The sequence below is a fragment of the Macrobrachium nipponense genome, chromosome 25 (genome assembly GCF_015104395.2).
Source record: "Macrobrachium nipponense isolate FS-2020 chromosome 25, ASM1510439v2, whole genome shotgun sequence".
Lineage (NCBI taxonomy): Eukaryota > Metazoa > Arthropoda > Malacostraca > Decapoda > Palaemonidae > Macrobrachium > Macrobrachium nipponense.
In genome coordinates, this window is record NC_087214.1 from 36,215,639 (window position 1) to 36,236,439 (window position 20,801).

A 20,801-nucleotide genomic window follows, 5' to 3' on the forward strand; every position below is an offset into this window, starting at 1 on the left:
TGGCCTTATGCCAGCACGGGTTCTTGCTCCTAGAGCAGCTGTAGTAAAGGGCCCCCATACACTGAACGATTATCTGAACGACTGTGTCTGTCTGTATCGCAAAAACATTGTATGGGAAAACCACTCTGTATGGGCCTGTCTGAATGCAAAAGTGGGCGGGGTTTCGTGGCCTGAACGATCTCAGCATGGGCTCTTGCTCCTAGAACAGACTGTAGTAAAGGGCCCTATACACTGAACGATTGTCTGAACGACTGTGTCTGTCTGCATCGTTCGCAAAAACACTAAGGAAAAACATTGTGTACGGGCCTGTCTGAATGCAAAAGTGGGCGGAGCTTTGTGGTCTGAACGATCGCAGCGGGAATCTGTCACGACCAAGGGCAAATGCACGGCAGGCAGACACCGTTACCAATTTTGTAACTGGGTGGCGATCACGCATGTGGTCCAAGTCATAGGTTCACCTGCCTGTGACTATAACTGCTGCCCTTGGACTGTTTGATCTGGTAACACTGTCGAAAAGCGAGAGAATTTACTGGTTAATCAACGTGTGCCTAGCATATGTCTTTGGCCCTCTTGTGGAAGGGGCTTTATGTCTGTCATACACGGGTCATTCAACGCGTTTGTCTGCCGGTATAACGCTATTGCATGCGTCTTTTCTAAGAGATGGTGCCATATGTCTTCCTGAGACAAAATCTTTGCCTAGACTGAAATTAGTGTTGATTGTCCGTACTGTCTGAATAGTGTGTGTGTGCGTGTGTTTGTCGATAACAATTGTTCAGTGTATGGGACCCTTTAGATATGTCAATAGTCATCGCGTAGAGTTCCATATGCTCTTACCCAGACAATCACCTCGTTTGACTTCATATTCAGTCTGTCAGGATATACTGGAATGGGTTATGGCAACAGAGTTTGCTCATCGGGCAGTGCCCTTAGTTTGAATAGGGTCTTACATGGTGACAGTCCAGCCTCAGTCTACCTTCACATTGCAGATATACGAATCAACCTGGCATCGCAAATGGCCTTGTAATAATACTTGGATAACATGATGTCTGTCTTAAACATTGCTACGCCTGAGTTACATAGGCCTAATCCCTTGTGATTTAGTTTATCAAAGTTTGCCATTTCCTTTTTATCTTTTCCTGTGTCGTCTACTACATTAACTTATTAGTTTTATCTTTGTTTTTAATTTTTTCATCAGATGCAATGTTGACATCTCCTCTCTGCCAGTCTACCATTTCTGCGTATCTTAAATTTGGACACTTTGCGCGGTCAGTCAAGACTCATTTCTCCTGACCAGGAGTTTCAACTACGTATAGTCAGTCAACTCTATTACTATAGTAGACTCCCTTCTCAAGTTTTAAAGCCTCCCTTTTCTTCAAGGTTGCAGCAATCGCTGCTCCGTTACAGAACACACGGTAACGAGGCTTACTACCAAGTTCAGATTAGACCAATTTTGAAGTTTCCAGTTTACAATAAATATCTAGAAAACAGATCTATCCTAGATGGTGACCCCCTCCCACAGGGGATATTTGGGGTGGTTAGCTAGCGCTGATATTTCTTGAGGGTCATTATGTTTTTGAGATTGACAGTCTTTTGTTTATGTTGTAACGGTCATGTACTAAACACTCTGCAAAGGTGGAAACATACCAGGTTAAAAACCCGGTGTTTTTACATTGCATTGAACCAGTGGTTATTCAGCAATGGGACCAATGGCTTCATATGTGACTTCCAAACATCGAAAAGTCCACCAGAAATACACATCTCTAACCCCTCAGTGGAATGCCAAATACGACCTCTGGATACGTTCCAGTTCCAGACTGGGAATCAGGATCAGTAACTATAGGTATTCTAGAGGAAATACAATACACCCACACTTATTATTGTACCGCCATTTTATTAAAAACAGTTATACAGCTATTCTGTAGCTAAAGGTGATTAAAAATAAATTAAAAAATTTTGATGTGGAGAATGCTGGGCCGGGTACGTCACACCGACCATTACAAACTGGTGGCGTACGGAGCTGGCGGCGCTGTCATAACTTCTCTCATAAGTTATGACAGCATTCCAGCATCGGCTTCGTTATTTACACACGATAAAAAAGGATGGGGGAGGATGCGAGCCGCTGCCGCAGGATGGAACAAAGCTTTCAAACTGCAGACTTCTGACTGACATCCGCACGTTGCGGAATGAAGCCGTTTCAAACGACAGGCTGCAAACAGCACGGGAGAAACTTTAAATCCTCCTAAGTAGTCAAAGAAACTATAATACAATCCTGCATTTCCAGATCCCTGACTAGTGCAGTTTAGTTAATAAAAGTTAAAATTAACCTAAACAAATGTTAAGTGGTCAGAGGAGTGCAATAAAGGGGGGAACCGAGCCACAGCTTACGTAACGGGGACCGTGCGGGGGGTCATTCACGAGTTGTGTCCTTCCGCAGCCGTCCCTACCTTTTTGAAGAACTACTTTTTGGTGAAGGTGAGGCCAAATGTAGATTCACAAATTTCAGATCTGCTGCCACGCCTCTTTCATGTGCAAGCATTAAGAGTTATGTTAACTGGAACAACTAGTTTCAGTTCAGAAGTTTAAATATCAATTGACGAGTGCTTTCTAACTTAGGGCTTCCGGGAAGTTGCAGGATTCATGCACACTAGAAAGGGTTGCTATTCTCAAATACCTGAATCAGGAAGGACATCTTTAACGACAGGTAGGGGAGGGATAAATTATAAATATAAATATGTAAATATCCAACAACCATTACTTCAATATCTGTCAACACTTAACACTTTCAGCTGTTTTCTGTGAAACCTGCAGATCAACCTTCCATATCTCTTCCATATCTTTGAATACAGATGTCACAAATTTTACTCTCAAGTTTTTTTAAAGTTCACTCAAACGCAATTTCATTTATGCCAGACAAAAGCTTACGAATAGTTTGTGAGGAAAGTTCACGCCAATGTACAATAATCTCATTTCAAAATTAGAAAGAGTAGATATACTTTTATGACATCCAAACCTAGAGTATCTCCTGAACTAGACCAACAAACGAGCGACACACAGAACAGGCGTCAAGGCGAGAGTCGCTTTACAGCACCGACTCATGCCTTTGGATTCTTGTAGGCACCCATGAAGAGGACGTTCTTGGTGAGGTTGTCGTGGATGACGAAGAGGAAGGGATGGTTGCACTCGAACTTCTCGGGAGCTGCCGGTCTGGCAATTCTCAGAGAGATGAGGGCGGTGGCCGCCGCAGCTTCGGTGCCTTCCTCGGACACCTCGACGAAGGCCTTGTGGATGCTCTTGCTGATGCTGAGGCGGGTGACGGGGTCGAAGGTGGTCAGGTTGGCTCGCCCGGCATCAAAGAGGTCGCTGACTCCCATGCGGGAGAGGGCCTAGGGGGAAGAAAGGTCACTAAGTCAGACAGAATCGAAGTAAAAAATTGAGTGAGTTGGTCAGAAAGTGTCCTGTTACATCAATCTTTCACAGAAGTGCTGATTAGGAGCAGTTAGCATAACCACATACCTACTTGGGGAATGAAAAATGGTTTACAAACACCACTCTGCTTACAAACCAGCTACGTTCTGGACAGCTGTTTGTATGTTGAATTTTTTGTAAACTGGTCCTGTACTCTTCATGCATATTTAAGTACAGTATGGGATAAAATCATTACAGTACTGTAACGGAAATGAATTTAACGTGCCATACTTGCGCAAGTCAAAGGCAAGGCAACTATATATCAAATACAGTACACTAATAACTTTAATCTTACTATGCTACACAGTTACCAAGTCTAACAAAAACTGAATTTCCTCAACATGCTAATGTATTCCTATAAGTCACTTATTCCTGAACTATGAAATTCTTAACATTTATTCCCAAGATCAAATAGGTTAATCAAATCTTCCTTCAACATTACAATAAAAACACATCATTTATATGTTGGAAACTTAGTGCAAAGACGTTGTATTGAAACTTAGTGCACAGACGTCAGACGTCGTATTGAATTCAAATCTAATACAGTTTACCCTCATATTCGTGGGGGATGCGTACTAGACACCTGTTGATAGCTAAAGTATGTGAGTACCCAAAACCTCTTGAAAACGACAGAACTGCCTACTTTAATCATTAAAACACAGGAAAACCTCTCTAAAAATGCTTATACCAAAGTTATATTCTCATAGTTTTATCACAAGTGTATTCAGTCATGAAATTGATATGAAAATACATTTAGCGAATATATCTGTGAAAAAATACCGCAAATAGGTGTATTTCCTGCGCACAGTGACTAGATATATATTCCCCAGAGAAATTCGCGAATAGCCAAGCCCGTGAATCTTGAGAATAAGAATACTATGCATGTTGACTGTACTGACTGGCAGTCCTAACCATTTCTACATACGACTGCCCAACATTGCTCAAGATCATTCTGCATGTACAATAGTTTCCAACCTGTCTGGGACACATTCAATATCTGTTTGCTAGTTTGTTTATATGGTGTTTTTATGCTGCATGTAACCAGTGGATATTCAGCAAGGGACCAACAGCTTTACGCGACTTCCGAACCATGTCGAGAGCAAACTTCCATCACCGGAAATACACATCTCTGACCCCTCAGTGGAATGCCTGAGAATTGAACTCGTGGCCACCAAGGTGGCAGGCCAAGACCAAACCGACCATGCCAGTGAGGGGCCCACACGTATGCAATAAATTGGCAACATGTGTATGACATGTTTTCAAGGTTTACAACAAGCTGGTATATACTCACAAGCATGAGCTCGTCGCCGACCATCTGCTCCAGCCGGAACTTGGGCAGGATGACCTCCACCTGGACCCTCCACATGTCGTCGATGGCGTTCTGGAGCGTGGTGCCATTCAGCCTCTCAACCATCTTGTTGAAGCCGTTGTCTCCGGAGATGAAGGGAGGGAGGAGGATGAACATGGACACAGCCTCTCCTGTGTAGGGCAACTCGAGGATGTGGGCGCCTAGTTCCTCTGAGACGCCTGGGAGAACAGGATGGGACGGTGAGTGATAAATGTACATATCATTTGGAAGAAGAACCCTATTCATATGGAACATATTATTTGGAAGATGAAGAACCCTATTCAATGGGACAAGGGCCCCCACCATGTGTTGGCAATGACTGGTAACAGTGAGGCAAAGCTGAATGGACAGGTAAAAGTTTGAAAGACAAAATCATGGAATAAATTAGGATGATGCTGGTACCTTGTTTATACACAATTTAAATTGAAACGACCGAATGATGATATATCATCCACTGGTGATATTGAGGACAAGCTGTTAAGACTGGAGAAGGGTTGGAAAATTATGAACCACAATGAAATAAGCCTCGGGGGAATCTTCCAAGCGACCGATCCCCACGACTTGACGGCGTGAACCCGACACTCACCGTGCCTGAAGTTGCCTTTCTGCCTCATCATGTCGACGAAGCTGTAGTCCTGTGGGGTGGAGTAGAAGAGACCGGGCTGGGTGGCAGACTTCTTGAACTGGTACAGCCAGGTGCCCTTGAAGAAGGCGGCATTGGCCAAGACCATCTGGGCGTTGATGACATCATCGGCTCCCACCAGAGTTGGGATGCGTCCCTTGGTGGTCTGGGATACGAAGTCATTGATGGTGCCTGCAGCTTCGACGGGCTGGAATTAGAAAGTCAAATGACGTTCCCGCTTACTTTAACTTTCCTGCATGGAACGTTATACATATACAAAATCTAGGCCAAAAACCTAGCGCTGGGACCTATGTATATGAGATCGCTCGGCGCCGAAAGGGAAATGAAGAGTAGATAGGTATGAGAGGCATAAACGGGAGGAAAACCTTTCGCAGTTGCGCTAGGAAACCATTGTTAAGAGAGGGTTGAGGATAGCATGGTGGAAGAACGAGAATATGAATGCAGGAGATGGTACAGTAAAAGCAATGAAAGGGGTTGCTAGGGGCCTAAGGAAGAAACACATCAAAGAACTCTCAAGTAATGCCTACAGAGTTACATTTTCCCCTCATGCAACATGTCCCTATCCTGTTTCTAAGTAATTAACTCGTCAATCTTGCCTGCAGAATATATCTTTCCTTATTGAAAATAATTATCCTCAATAACATCTTTTCCTCCTGTTCTTAGCAGATTAAATCATTAACTCATTGCTTCTAGTATATATCAGACCTTTTATCTATTCTACCTTCCCTAGCCACAAGGGCTACTATCATTGCCTCTACAAAAATCAATGCTGTCACTACATCTACAGAAGGCACAGCAGCCCCTCAAATGAATGGACTCTACAGAAATTTACAATCTCCACACCTGCAAATATCTTCAAAAAAATTCACAGCCCTCACACCTGCAAAAATCTACAGAAGACACACCCCTCACAGGAAATGACTTAAAAACCTATAGGCTCTACACCTGCAAAAATCTGCAGAAATTTACAGGCTCCAGACCTGCAAAAATCTACTGAAACTTACAGGCTCCACACCTGCAATAATCTACAGAAACTTACAGGCTCCCCACCTGCAATAATCTACAGAAAATTACAGGCTCCCCACCTGCAATAATCTACAGAAAATTACAGGCTCCCCACCTGCAATAATATACAAAAAATTCACAAGCTCCATACCTGCAATAATCTACAGAAACTTACAGGCTCCCCACCTGCAATAATCTACAGAAAATTACAGGCTCCCCACCTGCAATAATCTACAGAAAATTACAGGCTCCCCACCTGCAATAATCTACAAAAAATTCACAAGCTCCATACCTGCAATAATCTACAGAAACTTACAGGCTCCAAACCTGCAATAATCTACAGAAACTTACAGGCTCCAAACCTGCAATAATCTACAGAAACTTACAGGCTCCACACCCACAAAAATCTACAAAAAATTCACATGCTCCACACCTGCAAAAATCTACAGAAACTTAGGCTCCACACCTGGAAAAATCTACAGAAATTTACAGGCTCCACACCTGCAAAAATCTACACAAAATTTACAGGCTCCACACCTGCAAAAATCTTTAGAAACTTACAGATTCCACACCTGCAAAAATCTACATAAACTTACAGGCTCCACACCTGCAAAAATCTACAGAAAGCATAGCAGCCCCCAATAGAAATAAACCCTACAAAAAATTTATTGGGTCCAGCATCTCCCTATGCAGAGGTTACCACTACAATAATTCTAACACTAAACAAAGTGTCTATTACCATTTTAACAGAGACTAAACAATGTTGATTTTGTAATTAGACAATCTATCTATTTATTCACCTTAGAGAAGTCAATCAGTTCCAACTCCTTGTGCAGGATGTCTTTCACACAGGGGCGGAGAGTGAGGTTGTGGTCGAAGTAAGCCTTGTTGGCCAAGTTGAAGGTGTAGTCGCTGTTGTTCACCTGGCGCATCTGATACCTGGCAGATAAATTCAAAGAAAATTAAGGATTGCACTTGTTCACATACTCAAGTATTATCATTATTACATATTAGTCAGAAGATGAACACATGGCAAGAGAAGTGATGGACGTGGCGAGGGAGCTTACAAGGATTAGGATGTCTCAGACTCTTGTTAGTCCATCCGAAAAGACATCGTGTGCTCACTTATCTGTAGGAGCAGGTTTTACTGTGCAATCACAGTGTCCTAATGATTTTGTCTAGCTTTCTTTTAAACTCTTCCACACTGTTGCTGTTTACAAACTTCTGGTGGGAGTTTATTCCACGTGTCACATATCTTGTATGTAAAGAAGTTCCCACAATGGGATGTGCTGTATCTCTTCAGTTCTAGTTTCCATCCATTATTTCTTGTCTGGTATTTGTTTAAGAAAATAGGTTAGGAAGACCTAAGACCAGGTGGAGAGATAGCTTTTGAGATGATACAAGGGAGAAGGGAGTAAGGGAGGAAATGACACAGGATAGAGGTAGATGGAAGAGAGAATAAAAACGGCGACCCCAAATATGGATAAAGCTGGGAAGACGATGATGATGATTCAGAAGATGAACCCTGTTCACATGAAACAACCTCACTAAAGGGCCACTGACTTGAAATTCAAGGTGGTTTCAAAGGATATTATGGTGTTCATTGAGAAGAAGTAGGGGTGGTAAAGGGAAATACTACAGGAACAAGAGGTCTCATTTACCAAAAAAAGAAATTAATAGATAAAAATGTATTAAAATACAAGGGGAAAAAGTATTAGGGTAGCAATCAATTGCATCTTCGCTTGACACTTTTAAAGTACCAATTGCACAACATCCTCAGTAGGTAGACTGGTCCACAGTCCAACGGTGAGAGGAATAAAGGACCTCTGGAACTGAGAAGTTCGACAGCAAGGCAAAACATTTACCGCATAGGGAATCAGTGATCAATTGATGTGAAAGACCTCATAAAACTTATGGAAAATTGACAAACTTATTAGTAATGACTGGCAACGTTGAAGAGAATTAAAAAGGATCAGGTAAATGTCTGAAAGGCAAAATCACTGAACAAGCTAAGAATACCCTAGTATATTCACAAGCTTAGGAGATAATGACTGATGAGACCTAGCCCAACTTTAAGACTGGTGAATAACTTTCATTAGGAGCAAGGAGACCAGAACACTATTACAGGTGAAGATACATTTGAAGCAGAGAAAGTTGGAGAGTGAAAGTTGGCAAGAGCAGTATACGTATTATTGTGACAGTACAGCAAGTTGAAGTGAGCTGTGAATAATAATTACTTTAGTGGATAACTGAAGTAAGTTATTCACACACGCATTCAGAGGTGAATGTTGTCGATGAATAGACTATAGAATTTATGACCCAAGGGTCAAGCGCTGGGACCTATGATTAGGTCTTTCAGCGCTGAAATGGAACCTAGTATAAAGGTGGTTTGAAAGGTGTACCAGGAGGACAACCTCTTGGAGTTTCACCATTAAACCACTGTTAGAAGAGGGTGGAGGAAAGTCAGAGGGAAGAAAGAATATGTATAGAGGTACAGTCAAAGGAATGAAAGAGCTTGCAGCTACTCCCCTTCGGTTATGTTATCGATGGGGACAGACTAACGTTAAGTTGAAAGCTGGCCTCCGGCTAGTGTGAAGCGCTGAACCTTTACAACTGACTGTGTATTCCAGTGTACAAGAATCACCCTACTTGCGAACATTCAATTTACAGACATTCAGGTACAAACAAATGGGACAGTAAACTTAAAATTGTGCTCAGAGCACTCCCCTTTGCCACCTGTAAACTCAGATTTTGTTCCGAGTGCCTATTTTGTAGATAAAGCAATTGCATGTAGAGTATTGACTATCTTATTGTAATGGAATAGGCATGAAGACTACAGTAACCAACTCCCAAACAATTCAACGTACAAACGGTCATCCGGAACGTAACTCGTTTGTAAGGTAGGTCTAGTTTAACATAAATGAATTTTTTTATTAATTCTATACTCACATGAACTCCAAACTCCTCCAGTTCTTCAGCGTCTGGACCTTGTCGGATACCCTGAGTGCCCTCTCCAGCTCGGCCTGAGTGTTCCCCCCGGAACCGAAGTAGGCCAGTGTGAGGGCGTTCCAGATGCTGTATGGAGAGAAGAAGAAGTTGGACGTGGCGTTGTACGGGAAGACCGTCCTGAACAGGTCCAGTCCGAAGTCCGTGATGGAGGACAGGTCGTTGCTGGGGACTATGCTGAGGTCGTCGTCAGCGGAGAAACACTGGGGACGGGCGGAGGGAGCCGCGCAGAGCAGCACCGCTAAGGTTGCCAGCCACTTCATTCTTGTTTTGTTTTGATTTGCTGGAAAGAGATGGATTGAGACTGTGAGATCACAATGTCCCAGGAAATAATTTGTTTTTGTTTTTATTGCTTTTCTTTGCTGTAAAGAGATCAGAAAGCAATACAGTAGCCTACCACCTACTATAAGAACACAATGACTAAGAAAATTATTAGTTTTTCTGTTGAGTATATTAAATTATTTATTGTATTGTTTGCTGCCATTTTAACTTTGCTGTAGAGATGAGACGGGACAACCAAACCACAATACGGAAATAATTAGCGTTTCTGAACAGAATCCACGAAATTATAAAGTGGAAGGGTTGCAAAATGGTACTTCATTTTCCTACCATGTCTGCTCGAGATACAACAGAGTTCCTGCAAGATCTTTCGACTTAACGTCCTTTACTCGAAAGATCTTGCAGGAACTCTGTAGTTTATTTTTCCTTCGTGGCTTATACCTTTATACATAATGTGTATCTGTTAACCAAAGGCAAAACAGAACGAACAGAGAGAGAGAGAGAGAGAGAGAGAGAGAGAGAGAGAGAGAGAGAGAGAGAGAGAGAGAGAGAGAGAGAGCTGTTGGAAAGCCAACACATGGCCCTTACTACTACTAACGCCACCAGCAGAAATCGAACCTTGAAAGATGTGCTTCCTTCACAAACAAAGAAGCAAGAGTATGACGATATTATCATCATTACTGTTGTTCCATATGAACCCTATTTAAGTGGAACAATCCCACCACAGGAGGCCACTGACTTAAAATTAAAGTCTTAATTTGAAAGTAGTAGCAGAAGGTAATAGGAAATACAGACAGATTAAGTTATTACAGATAATAAATAAAAATGTAATTAGATTATCAAAATTACATGGAGATTAGATTCACGGTGGCAAAGCATTGCATCTAGCTACGCTTGTAATAATGAAGTTTCAATTGTAAGACATCCTAACACTTTTGACACTGCTCCACAGTCCTCCAACGGTGCAAGGAGGAACAAAGGACCTCTGGAACGCAGGAAGGAGACAATTATGCAAAGAAACAACAGAAAATCTGTATTTTAGTAGAGGCAGGAGCCCAGAACCATTTCCGGATGAGAGCGATTCAAGAATAGGTCTACAAGAGTTGAAAAACTTGTCCAATGTGCTTCTTGAAATAAAAAAATCTTGTCCAAATCGATTCTTGAAAGTAAAAAACAGTTGGACTTGTCCAAAGTACTTCTTGGAAGATCAAAAACTTGTCCAATGTGCTTGATATAAAAAATATTGTCCAAAGTGCTTCTTTCAAGCCAAAAACTTGTCCAAATCGATTCTTGAAAGTCAAAAACTTGTCCAAATCAATTCTTGGAAGTCAAAAACTTGTCTAAAGTGCTTTTTTCAAGTAAAAAACTTGGCTAAAGCGATTTTTTCAAGTCAAAAAATTGGGACAAAGTGCTTCTTGGAAGGCGTGTTGAAAGTCTTCCAAGATAAGTCTAGCTTTAGGCCTACATGTTTAACATGCTTCAAAGATCTCTACAAAATGCTTTCAAGTATAAGTAAAGACATTATAGGCCTTAGGCCTACATGCTTCCAAGATGAACACAAAATGCTTTTAAGATTAGTTCAAACATTATAGGCCTACAAACACACGTGAAACCACAATGCTCTTAAAAACTCTACGGAATTCTACAGCAATAAGCCTTTTCTAATAAAGTCGAACATCTAACATCCTTCACGAGAGAGTACTACAGCAGGCCTATCCTGTGAGATTTATAATTTCTAAAATGATAAATCTCACAGTATAGGCCTACAGAAAAACAAACAAAACGTCTGGCGTGCTTTTAGAAAATCTCTTGCAGCTGCTGTGTTCGTGGAACATTCCCAATAATTCTGTTGATATCCCTTGCACGTACCAGACTGTGTGTTTGTGTGTGTGTGTGTGTGTGTGTGTGTGTCCGCAACAAGTCCTACATACCAATTTCCGGCCTCTTGTCGCAACCAAAGATTGTGTTAATGGAAACTGTCTCTAAAAAGCATTTCCTGTGACCATCATTACTGCAACCTTTCTGGTATCAGATTTGGATATTTTATTTGCTAGCATCGGCAGTTCTTTGAATATCCGAGAGAGAGAGAGAGAGAGAGAGAGAGAGAGAGAGAGAGAGAGAGAGAATAGAGAGAGAGCAGAGAGAGAGAGAGAGATAATAAGTCGAATTCTAACCTTGAAAGGAAATGGGGGGGGGGGGGGGGGGGGGGGGGTCATGTATATAGGGATATTCGCCCGTGGGTCACAAGAAGACCTTCACTCATCCGATAGTACCATAATATATTCAGGGCTGGGGTTGTGGGGGCTCCAGACGAAAGCCGAAGAGTGAAAGGGAACTCCTACGCTATTGTCACTTTCACCTCTCTCTCTCTCTCTCTCTCTCTCTCATAAGTTACAAACGCCCCCCCCCTCCCTCTCTCTCTCTCATAAGTTACAACCTCTCTAGCTCTCTCTACAAGATAACGAACTCTCCCTCTCCCACAAAGATAGACATAAGCGCTCTCTCTCTCTCTCTCTCTCTCTCTCTCTCTCTCTTTGACTCTCTCCCATAAGATACAATCTCTCTAGCTCTCTCTACAAGATAGCCAAGAGCTTTCCCTCTCCCAAAAAGATAGATATAGGCTCTCTCTCTCTCTCTCTCTCTCTCCACTCTTTGACCCAAGCGCCAAGGCTAACCTGTTGGAAGATCCGGTTGTTATAATATATTCCCTTCTAAGACTAGAAGTTCACTCTTCGCTTGTTCAGGCTAAACCCTATGAGTTTACTTGACCAAATAACTATTTATCAACTTCAATTTTGAACAAAAAAACTTTGTAGTTTACACACCTTTTAAGTGAAAGTAGTCAGTCTCAACGCCACAGGAGAAACCTCTTTCTCTCTCTCAGGAGAAAGAGAAAGTCAGTCAGTCTGCGACAGAGAGAGAGAGAGAGAGAGAGAGAGAGAGAGAGAGAGAGAGAGAGAAGGCTCACCAGCACATACAAAATGCTCCTTGAAGCGAGTAATACTAACTTGTTAAGGGGTCTCCTTGTTAAGATTTGATGAAATAAAAATTTAAATTATTAAACAAGCAAACAAGTAAACAAACAGGTAAATAACTAAAATATATAGATAATAAATAATGGTATGGGCGAGGGGGGAGAGGAAGAGGAGACTGGTATATATACTGACCAACGTCACAAGGGCTCTCCATGCTAAGATTTGTATATAAAATAAAAATAAATCAAAATTACTACTTAACCATGAGCTTGGGAACCTTCATCGATTGCCCAAATGCTGGTACCTACTTTAGGCAATCAATGTCATGCTAACTTAAATCATTTAAAAGTGACTTTTGGGCAATAAAATCATTTTGAAACTTATGGGAAAAATGAGTCAACCTCTTGGCCTATAAGAACTAACAGGTCTCTTAAGTAGGAAAACTTTTTTTGTGTGTTGTTGCGTCACAACAGCGGGTTGAACCAACGCGCAGAACAACATTCTATCAGGAAATCACAGGGGAGAACAAGCCCCTGCAACAGGTGTTGTCAAAACCGCCCCCCCAAAAGTAATAAGTGAAAAACTAAAGCTTTCACATAACACCAGATGGTATAGAGGAGGCGGAGACTTCAATGCAGACGATATTCTTCTTTGTTAAATTAATTTACGACGAAATGGATCCTCCATCCGGTTCTAGATCTAAAACGTGACTGGTTAATTATAAAAGAATACTTTTAAGCTGCCATACTTACTCGCTAACGGATTAATAAATATATTTGTGCTTGCGTCACAATCCTCCAACGAAAAACCGCAATGTTACACTGGCACACTTACGATAAGACTGACTGTCACGGCGACTCAAGCAGCCAGTTTTATTCGCTGGTCGTGAGGCATGACGAGTTGATGGCGCTTGCCAGGTGTACGATCATTTCCCGTCACATTTTTTGGCCCCCAGTGGAATTTCCTCCACTTTCTCTCGCTTTCGTTCTTTATCTAGATTCATAATAAGTAATCTCACGACTCAAATTTCTGGAAATTTAAATGTCAGAAGCAAAATGATATATAAAGTTAATAGGAATACTACTGTACGACAACTTCGTTTATCTCGAAAGAAAGTCACACAAAAATGGGATTTCCATAATCACCTGTGACGTCACTCCCGTCATTCGGGAACCCGACGAAATTCGTCGTTATTTTGCGAAACGACAATTTTTGTTTTTATTTACCTTCTTTGTCACGAATGTCCTGATCTATCGAAGGTTTTTTTACTCAATGGGGCGTAATACGAAACCATTGTCTGCGAAAGAATGGGTCTTTATAGGCCTATAAGTTCAGTTGGCTCAGGTCTATAGGTCTAGGAAAAGACGAACAACTTCATCCGGAAGTTGTTTTCGGCAACAATTGGTCGTCGATATTGGTTAAAGGGTCGTCCCGATGGCCATCAGATGATGGCTGTAGGATTGTAATAGACAATTCTGGCGACGTTTGGCCAACAATAGGAGAAATAAACGCAAATATGGCTAAGAAAAACATGATTTACTCCGAACACGAAAGACTGCGTCCAAGTTAACTTTTTTATTTTTAGTTTTATTCAGATAATTCGTCATTCAGACTTTCACGGCGACGTCATTCGTTTCTTCGTGATATCAGAACTTCGTTTGACCGTTATTCGTCGTTATACATTAATAAAATACAGGAAAAACGCACAAATATGGCTGAGAGAAACACTGCAAAATGGTCTGCACCGAACACGGACGATTGCGTACAATAGACTTATTTCTATTTAGTTTTCTTAAGATAATTCGTCATACCAGACTTTCACGGCGACGTCATTCGTCAGTTCGCAATATCAGAACTTCGTTTGACCGTTATTCGTCGTTATGAATTAATAAAAATCAGGAAAAACGCATAAGTATGGCTTGGAGAAACACACGAAAACGTTGTTTGCACCGAACACGTAAGAATGCGTCTAGGTTAACCTTTTTTCTTTTTTTAGTTTTATTCAGAAAATTCGTCATATCAGACTTGCATGGCGACGTCATTCGTTATTCTTGATATCAATACTTCGTTTGACCGTTATTCGTCGTTATAAATTATTTTAAAAATCGGGAAAAAAGAACAAATATGGCTGAGAGAAACACACGAAAATATGGTTTGCACCGAACACAAAAGATTGCGTCTAAGTTTTATTCAGATAATAAGTCGTCAGATCAGACGTGCATGGCGACGTCATTCGTTGTTCGTGATATCAGAACTTCGTTTGACAGTTATTCGTCGTTATGAATTGATAACAAAAAAACAATGAAAACGCACAAATATGTCTGAGAGAAACACACGAAAATATGGTTTGCACCGAACACGTACGATTGCTACGACTTGGAAAAACTCCTAATTTTTCGTGTTATTCAGATATATTTCGTCATATGGAATTACACGGCGACGAAACTCGTAATTTCGTAATACTAGATATTCGTTTTAACGTAAATTTTACTAGGAATATATGAAAACCAAAATAAAAATTCAAAACGAAAAAAATAAAAGCACAATTCAAGGTCACCTTCCAAAATGGGTGTAGGTATGTACGAGCCAAACCGGATTTGGAGAAGGACCCGTCTTTCCACTCCTTGGACATACCCAGTATACCCAGTTCCCGAAAATACCTTCAAAATACCCTAAGGGCATTTTAAGGGAGAATAATTGAGTGTCGAATGATTAAGAAACTGATATTACGAATGAACAATAGACCTAATATCGTCCATAACGTGACACGACATCTTTCTCAGCCTGTAAGTCTTAAATGAGAGAGAGAGAGAGAGAGAGAGAGAGAGAGAGAGAGAGAGAGAGAGAGAGAGAGAGAGAGAGAGAGAGAGAGAGAGAGGATGAATCCTTGAAACCTCTTCAAAGCCAGGATTCACGGATGAATCACTGCGTCAAATGAATGACGCCAGGTCACTTATCACATGAGTCTAAAAGGCGACGCAGGATGTGAATTCCCTAGACTCAACAATGTGAAAGTTTGTCCGCGAAAGCGGAATCCGGTGAGAGAGAGAGAGAGAGAGAGAGAGAGAGAGAGAGAGAGAGAGAGAGAGAGAGAGAGAGAGAGAGAGCTTGCAATATGGCAAGGCGACGGATATCACTTTCTCAAGCCAAATCCTGCTCGCCATTGCAACGTTGCATATGGCGATACGTGACAACTTTCCTCCTCTTTTGATCTTTCGCAAGCAACTTTTTTAACGATTTATTTACCCGTCAAAAAACAAAACTCCTATTTTGCAGATTGGCAATGTTATCAAAAACATATTTATCTATTAATTTGCTCTTCTAACAAACAAACAAAACGCAAACGATAATAATGACAGCGTTGTTTGGCAACATGAGAGAAACTGCACAGTGACGTCACGTCTTGGTGAGTGTGTGACGTCATCATGCATGCTTGGCTTATGCAAGTTTGTTTATCTACATTCACGAAAAAGCTAATTTGATTAATTCATTCGTCCATTGATCTATTATTAATCCATTTATGATGTTATAAAATCGTGTATTTTGTCATTTTGTTCTTCCAAGTAACGTAGACGAGGAGCGTTTACGATACGGTACTAACGTAACAGATACGACGATACTAGACCTATAGATCTATGCTTATCGTCCGCCATTATACCAAAACACCTGATGATGAAGGAGGATAAGGAACAGATAAATTGACAAAGAGTGCCAATGCCAGCCATTTCGGGAGGGAGAGAGAGAGAGGAAAGGGAAATCCCGTCGGAGGAGGGGCCACCACGCACGTATACGCTCCCACAAGGCCGGATACGAGAGGCACTCCCGTTCAAAAACCCAGAAAATAGTTCCCTACGAAGGACGCCATTAATACTCCCTCTTCCGCTCCTCTCGATGCTCCCATATGATTGTCACGTTTGTGGGTTCCTGAGGGGTGGGGGCTGGATTTGCCAAGGCTCCTGGGGGAGAAGAGGGGAGGAGAATAAAGGGAGGAGAATGAATAGTTGGGCGACTACCGTCTATGATATACTCGGAGGGTGGTCGTCATGGCTAATGGACTCACACAGTTTTGTTACTTCCTTCTTTTTTGTTTTCTGTGTTTTCATTGTTTTTTTTCCTTCTTGTTGTTTTTGTCTTTATTTGCATCTTTCGTCCGTCATTATAGACTGTTATTATCGTAGAAGACGAAGAGGAAGAAGAAGAAACAAGTCTCAGAAGACGACGAAGTCTCAGAAAAACAAGAAAAAGAAGAAGAAGACGTAAGCAAATGTAAACAAATGAGAGACAAAGGGATGCTTGCTATTTGAGGCTCCTGCTGACTTACCTACTCATCTGCCCTGCTAATTAATTCACAGTTGACTTACCTACTCATCTGCCCTGCTAATTAACTCACCTACTCATCTGCCCTACTAATTAACTCACCTGCTGACTCTCTTACTCATCTGCTCTACTAATTAACTCACCTACTCACCTACCCTGCTAACTGCTTGCTTATTTACCTTGCTCATTAACCCACCTACTCATCTACCCTGCTACTTAACTCACTGCTGACGCATCTACCCTGCTAAGCAAATCACTATTGACTCACTACTGACTCATCTACCCTGCTAATTATTCTAGAGTCACCAGTGACACGCCGATGACGTCATATTCTGCCAATCCTGGTCCGTGACCTCACCTCACCTGAAAGTGAACATCGCGAGGTCAGGGCGTGACGTCACGGCGTCCCGGGAGGGGGTGAAGAAATATACCATATAGGGAAGAGTGGCTCTCTCTCTCTCTCTCTCTCTCTCTCTCTCTTCTCTCTCTCTCTCTCTCACTTGAAAATAAGGAATCTCTCTCGCTCTCACTCTCTCTGTGTCAGAGAGAAATTTGAAAAGAAATCTCTTTCTCTCTCAAAGAGAGTTGAAAAGAACTCTCTCTCTCTCTCTCTCTCTCTCTCTCTCTCTCTCTCTCTCTCTCTCTCTCTCTCTCTCTCGAAAATAAGGAATCTCTCTCTCTCAAATAAGCAAATTTCTCTCTCTCGGAAGAGAAGTAAATAAAACTGAAATGACAGAAAAAAATAAGGAAAACAAAGAACAAGATAAAAGTATGGATGCAGAGATACTCATAGATACTACTACATATGAGGCAATCATGCAGCGTACATATGAAGAAAGAAATTACGACATGACAACACAAAAAATAGACAAGAAAGACAAAGTCTGCACCCTTTTGAAAAGAGGGAATTGCAGATTCGGAGAAGGATGTTACTACAAACATCCCAAGGTATGTCACGACTATGAAATCTATGGTAAATGTGCATACCTATAGACAGCTATGAGGATGATTGCAGAGATCTACATATGCAAAAACCTAAAAGAAGGAAAAGGATGTAAGTTCGACAAAAAATGTAAATATATGCACCCTTTAGCCATGAATCAAAATCAATTAAATAGTCAATCAAATAATAAAATCCAAAGTAGGAAAGAAACAAATAATGAGAGGAACAAAGAATATGAGGTGAAGGAAAAAAGCATGCCATCACCGCGATATGGAGTGTCAGCAAATAATTTCTAAGCCTCAACTCCAAGATACTACAGCTCAAGAGATAAATACTGTATGCATGATGCTAGGGGATATTGCAGATACGGAGAAAATTGCAGATTCAGACACAAAATGAATAATTATAATGAAGGAAGATAAAATATTATGGAAAGTTTGGATTTTTTAATGTCAGAATTTCTGGAAATGAAGAAAAGAACAACATACCAGAACAGGAAAGAGACATGGGAAAATCCTTATTATTACCCATATTAAATGAAGGAGAAAACACGCAAACCATCATAGTGATGAATGCGCAGGGTTTAGTTACGAGTAACTCAAAAAGAAAAATAGAGTACTTAGAAGTACTAACCCAAATTGAAAAGAAAATAGATATAACGAATATAAGTGGAAAACCTAGGTATTCCCAAGACACTGGGGAATGATGATTCAAATAAAAGGGTTCCAAACTTATAAATCAGATAGAAAAAATATTGGGAATCAAGAGAGAAAAAGCGATATATGGGAAAGACAAAAAACAAGGGAAAGCATATGAAAAAATATAGTAACTCAGAATGTGAACTAATAGCGGTAGAATTTGAATCTGAAAAATTAATGAACATAGTAATATATAGACCTCCTAATACTAAAGAGTTTGACACAATAATAGAAAAATTGGATGATATATGTAGATATCACAGGGACTGGACTATTCTCCTATCCAGAAACTTTAACTTTCCTTTCGTAGACTGGAAAGAACGAATAGGAGATTGTGGTTGTATTTATACATATAAAAAAGAGAGTAATAGTAGTGCAGAAGATAAGAGGCAATTCGAAAAGCTTTTAGATATGCTACTAGAATACAACATTCAACAAATAAATCACCTGCCAACAAGAAAGGAAAATACTTTAGACCTAGTATTTGTGAACGAGGTGAATTATGTTAAAGAAATAATAGTTTATAATGCGAGTATTTCAGACCATAATCTCATAGAATTAACAGTCCATTCCAAAGCAAGTGAAAACAGAGATAAGCAAGAAATGAAAAAGTGGGAAGGATATGGAAAATACAACTTCTACAGTAAAAATATAAAATGGTCAGAAATAAATGAAGAATTAAACAAAGATTGGGATAACATTTTCGTAAGTGATGATATAAAGGTAAATACGGAGATATTATATAAAATATTAGAGAAAATAGGGGTAAATATATACCGAAGAAGAAAAGTAAACATCAGTCATGCATACCAAGAGACAGAAGGATCTTGTTCCAGAAAATCAGAAAGTGGAAAAAAGGTCTAGCAAAAGAAAAAAATGCATGGAAAGTGATCGAACTAAAAAGTGCAGAACAAAAGATTATAACAATCAAAGAAAATGAAAAACGGGACTTGGAAGAAAAACCCTAGTAAATATCAAGCAAAACCCCAAACTATTGTACTCATACGCGATAAGATGAATAAAAGAAGAATAGAAATAGGTCTCTAAGAATTGAAGGGAGATAACGAATGAAAAAAAGGAAATTGGCAACATATTGGCAGAAAGATATAAGAGGGAATTCACCCTTAGAATTGATAATGAAGATAATGATATAGAAGAAAGGGATGAAAATAGTGAATATTTAGCAGACATGGATATTAACGAAGTTGATATTGTGCAGGCTATTAGTGAAATTAAAAATGGAGCTGCAGCAGGGCCTGATCCTGCTATTTTGTTAAAGAAAGTAGCTCATTCAATTGCAAAGCCACTTGCAATATTATTAAGACAAAGTGTAGATACAGGCAAGATTTATGATGAGCACAAATTAGCATATATTACCCCTACATTCAAAAGTTGATCGGCTAGAGGCAAGTAACATAGCCTGTGGGTCTAACATCACATATTATGAAAAGGTGTAGAAATCGGGTAATGAAGAAAAATATTATGAAACATTTAATAAAAAATAATATGTTTTATATAGGACACATGTTTCGTACCTGGAAAAAGTACACAAACCCAACTGTTAGTCCACCGTGAGAACACATAGCAAAAAATTATGAAAAAGCGGAAATGAAACAGATGTGGTTTATGTATACTTTGCAAAAGCTTTTGACAAGGTAGATCATAATATATCAGCGAAGAAAATGAGAAAACACAATATAGTGGATAAAGTAGGAAGATGGTTAAAAGAATTTTTACACAACAGAAAACAGATAGTTATTGCAAACGATGAGAAATTGGATGAAGCTAAGGTAATATCCGGTGTGCCACAAGGTACGGTGTTAGCTGCAATACTGTTTGTTATTATGATTGAAGACATAGACAGTAATGTTAAGGAATCGGTAGTGAGTATTTTCGCCGATGACACAAGAATAAGTAGAGAAATTACTTGTGATGAAGATAGGAACGCGCTACAAAGAGACCTTAACAAAGTGTATGATTGGGCAGAGGTAAATAGGATGGTATTTAACTGATAAATTTGAATCAATAAATTATGGAGACAGAGAAGGAAAGCTATATGCATATAGGGGACCTAATAATGAGACAATCACAAATAAGGAAGCAGTTAAAGACCTTGGTGTGA

At 40.3% G+C, this 20,801-nt stretch overlaps 1 protein-coding gene across 1 annotated transcript; it reads right to left on the reverse strand.

Annotated features, from left to right (window-relative positions):
- Positions 1 to 1,871: 1,871 nt before the first annotated feature.
- Positions 1,872 to 13,616, reverse strand: LOC135199368 (serine protease inhibitor 88Ea-like). The gene is made up of 6 exons (XM_064227345.1): positions 13,474 to 13,616; positions 9,411 to 9,750; positions 7,262 to 7,400; positions 5,400 to 5,643; positions 4,757 to 4,992; positions 1,872 to 3,383 (listed from the first exon to the last, which is right to left on the reverse strand). Exons 2-6 carry the CDS (start codon positions 9,728 to 9,730, stop codon positions 3,093 to 3,095), a joined length of 1,230 nt encoding a protein of 409 aa, XP_064083415.1. The 5' UTR covers positions 9,731 to 9,750; positions 13,474 to 13,616; the 3' UTR covers positions 1,872 to 3,092.
- Between the last annotated feature and the right edge of the window lie 7,185 nt (positions 13,617 to 20,801).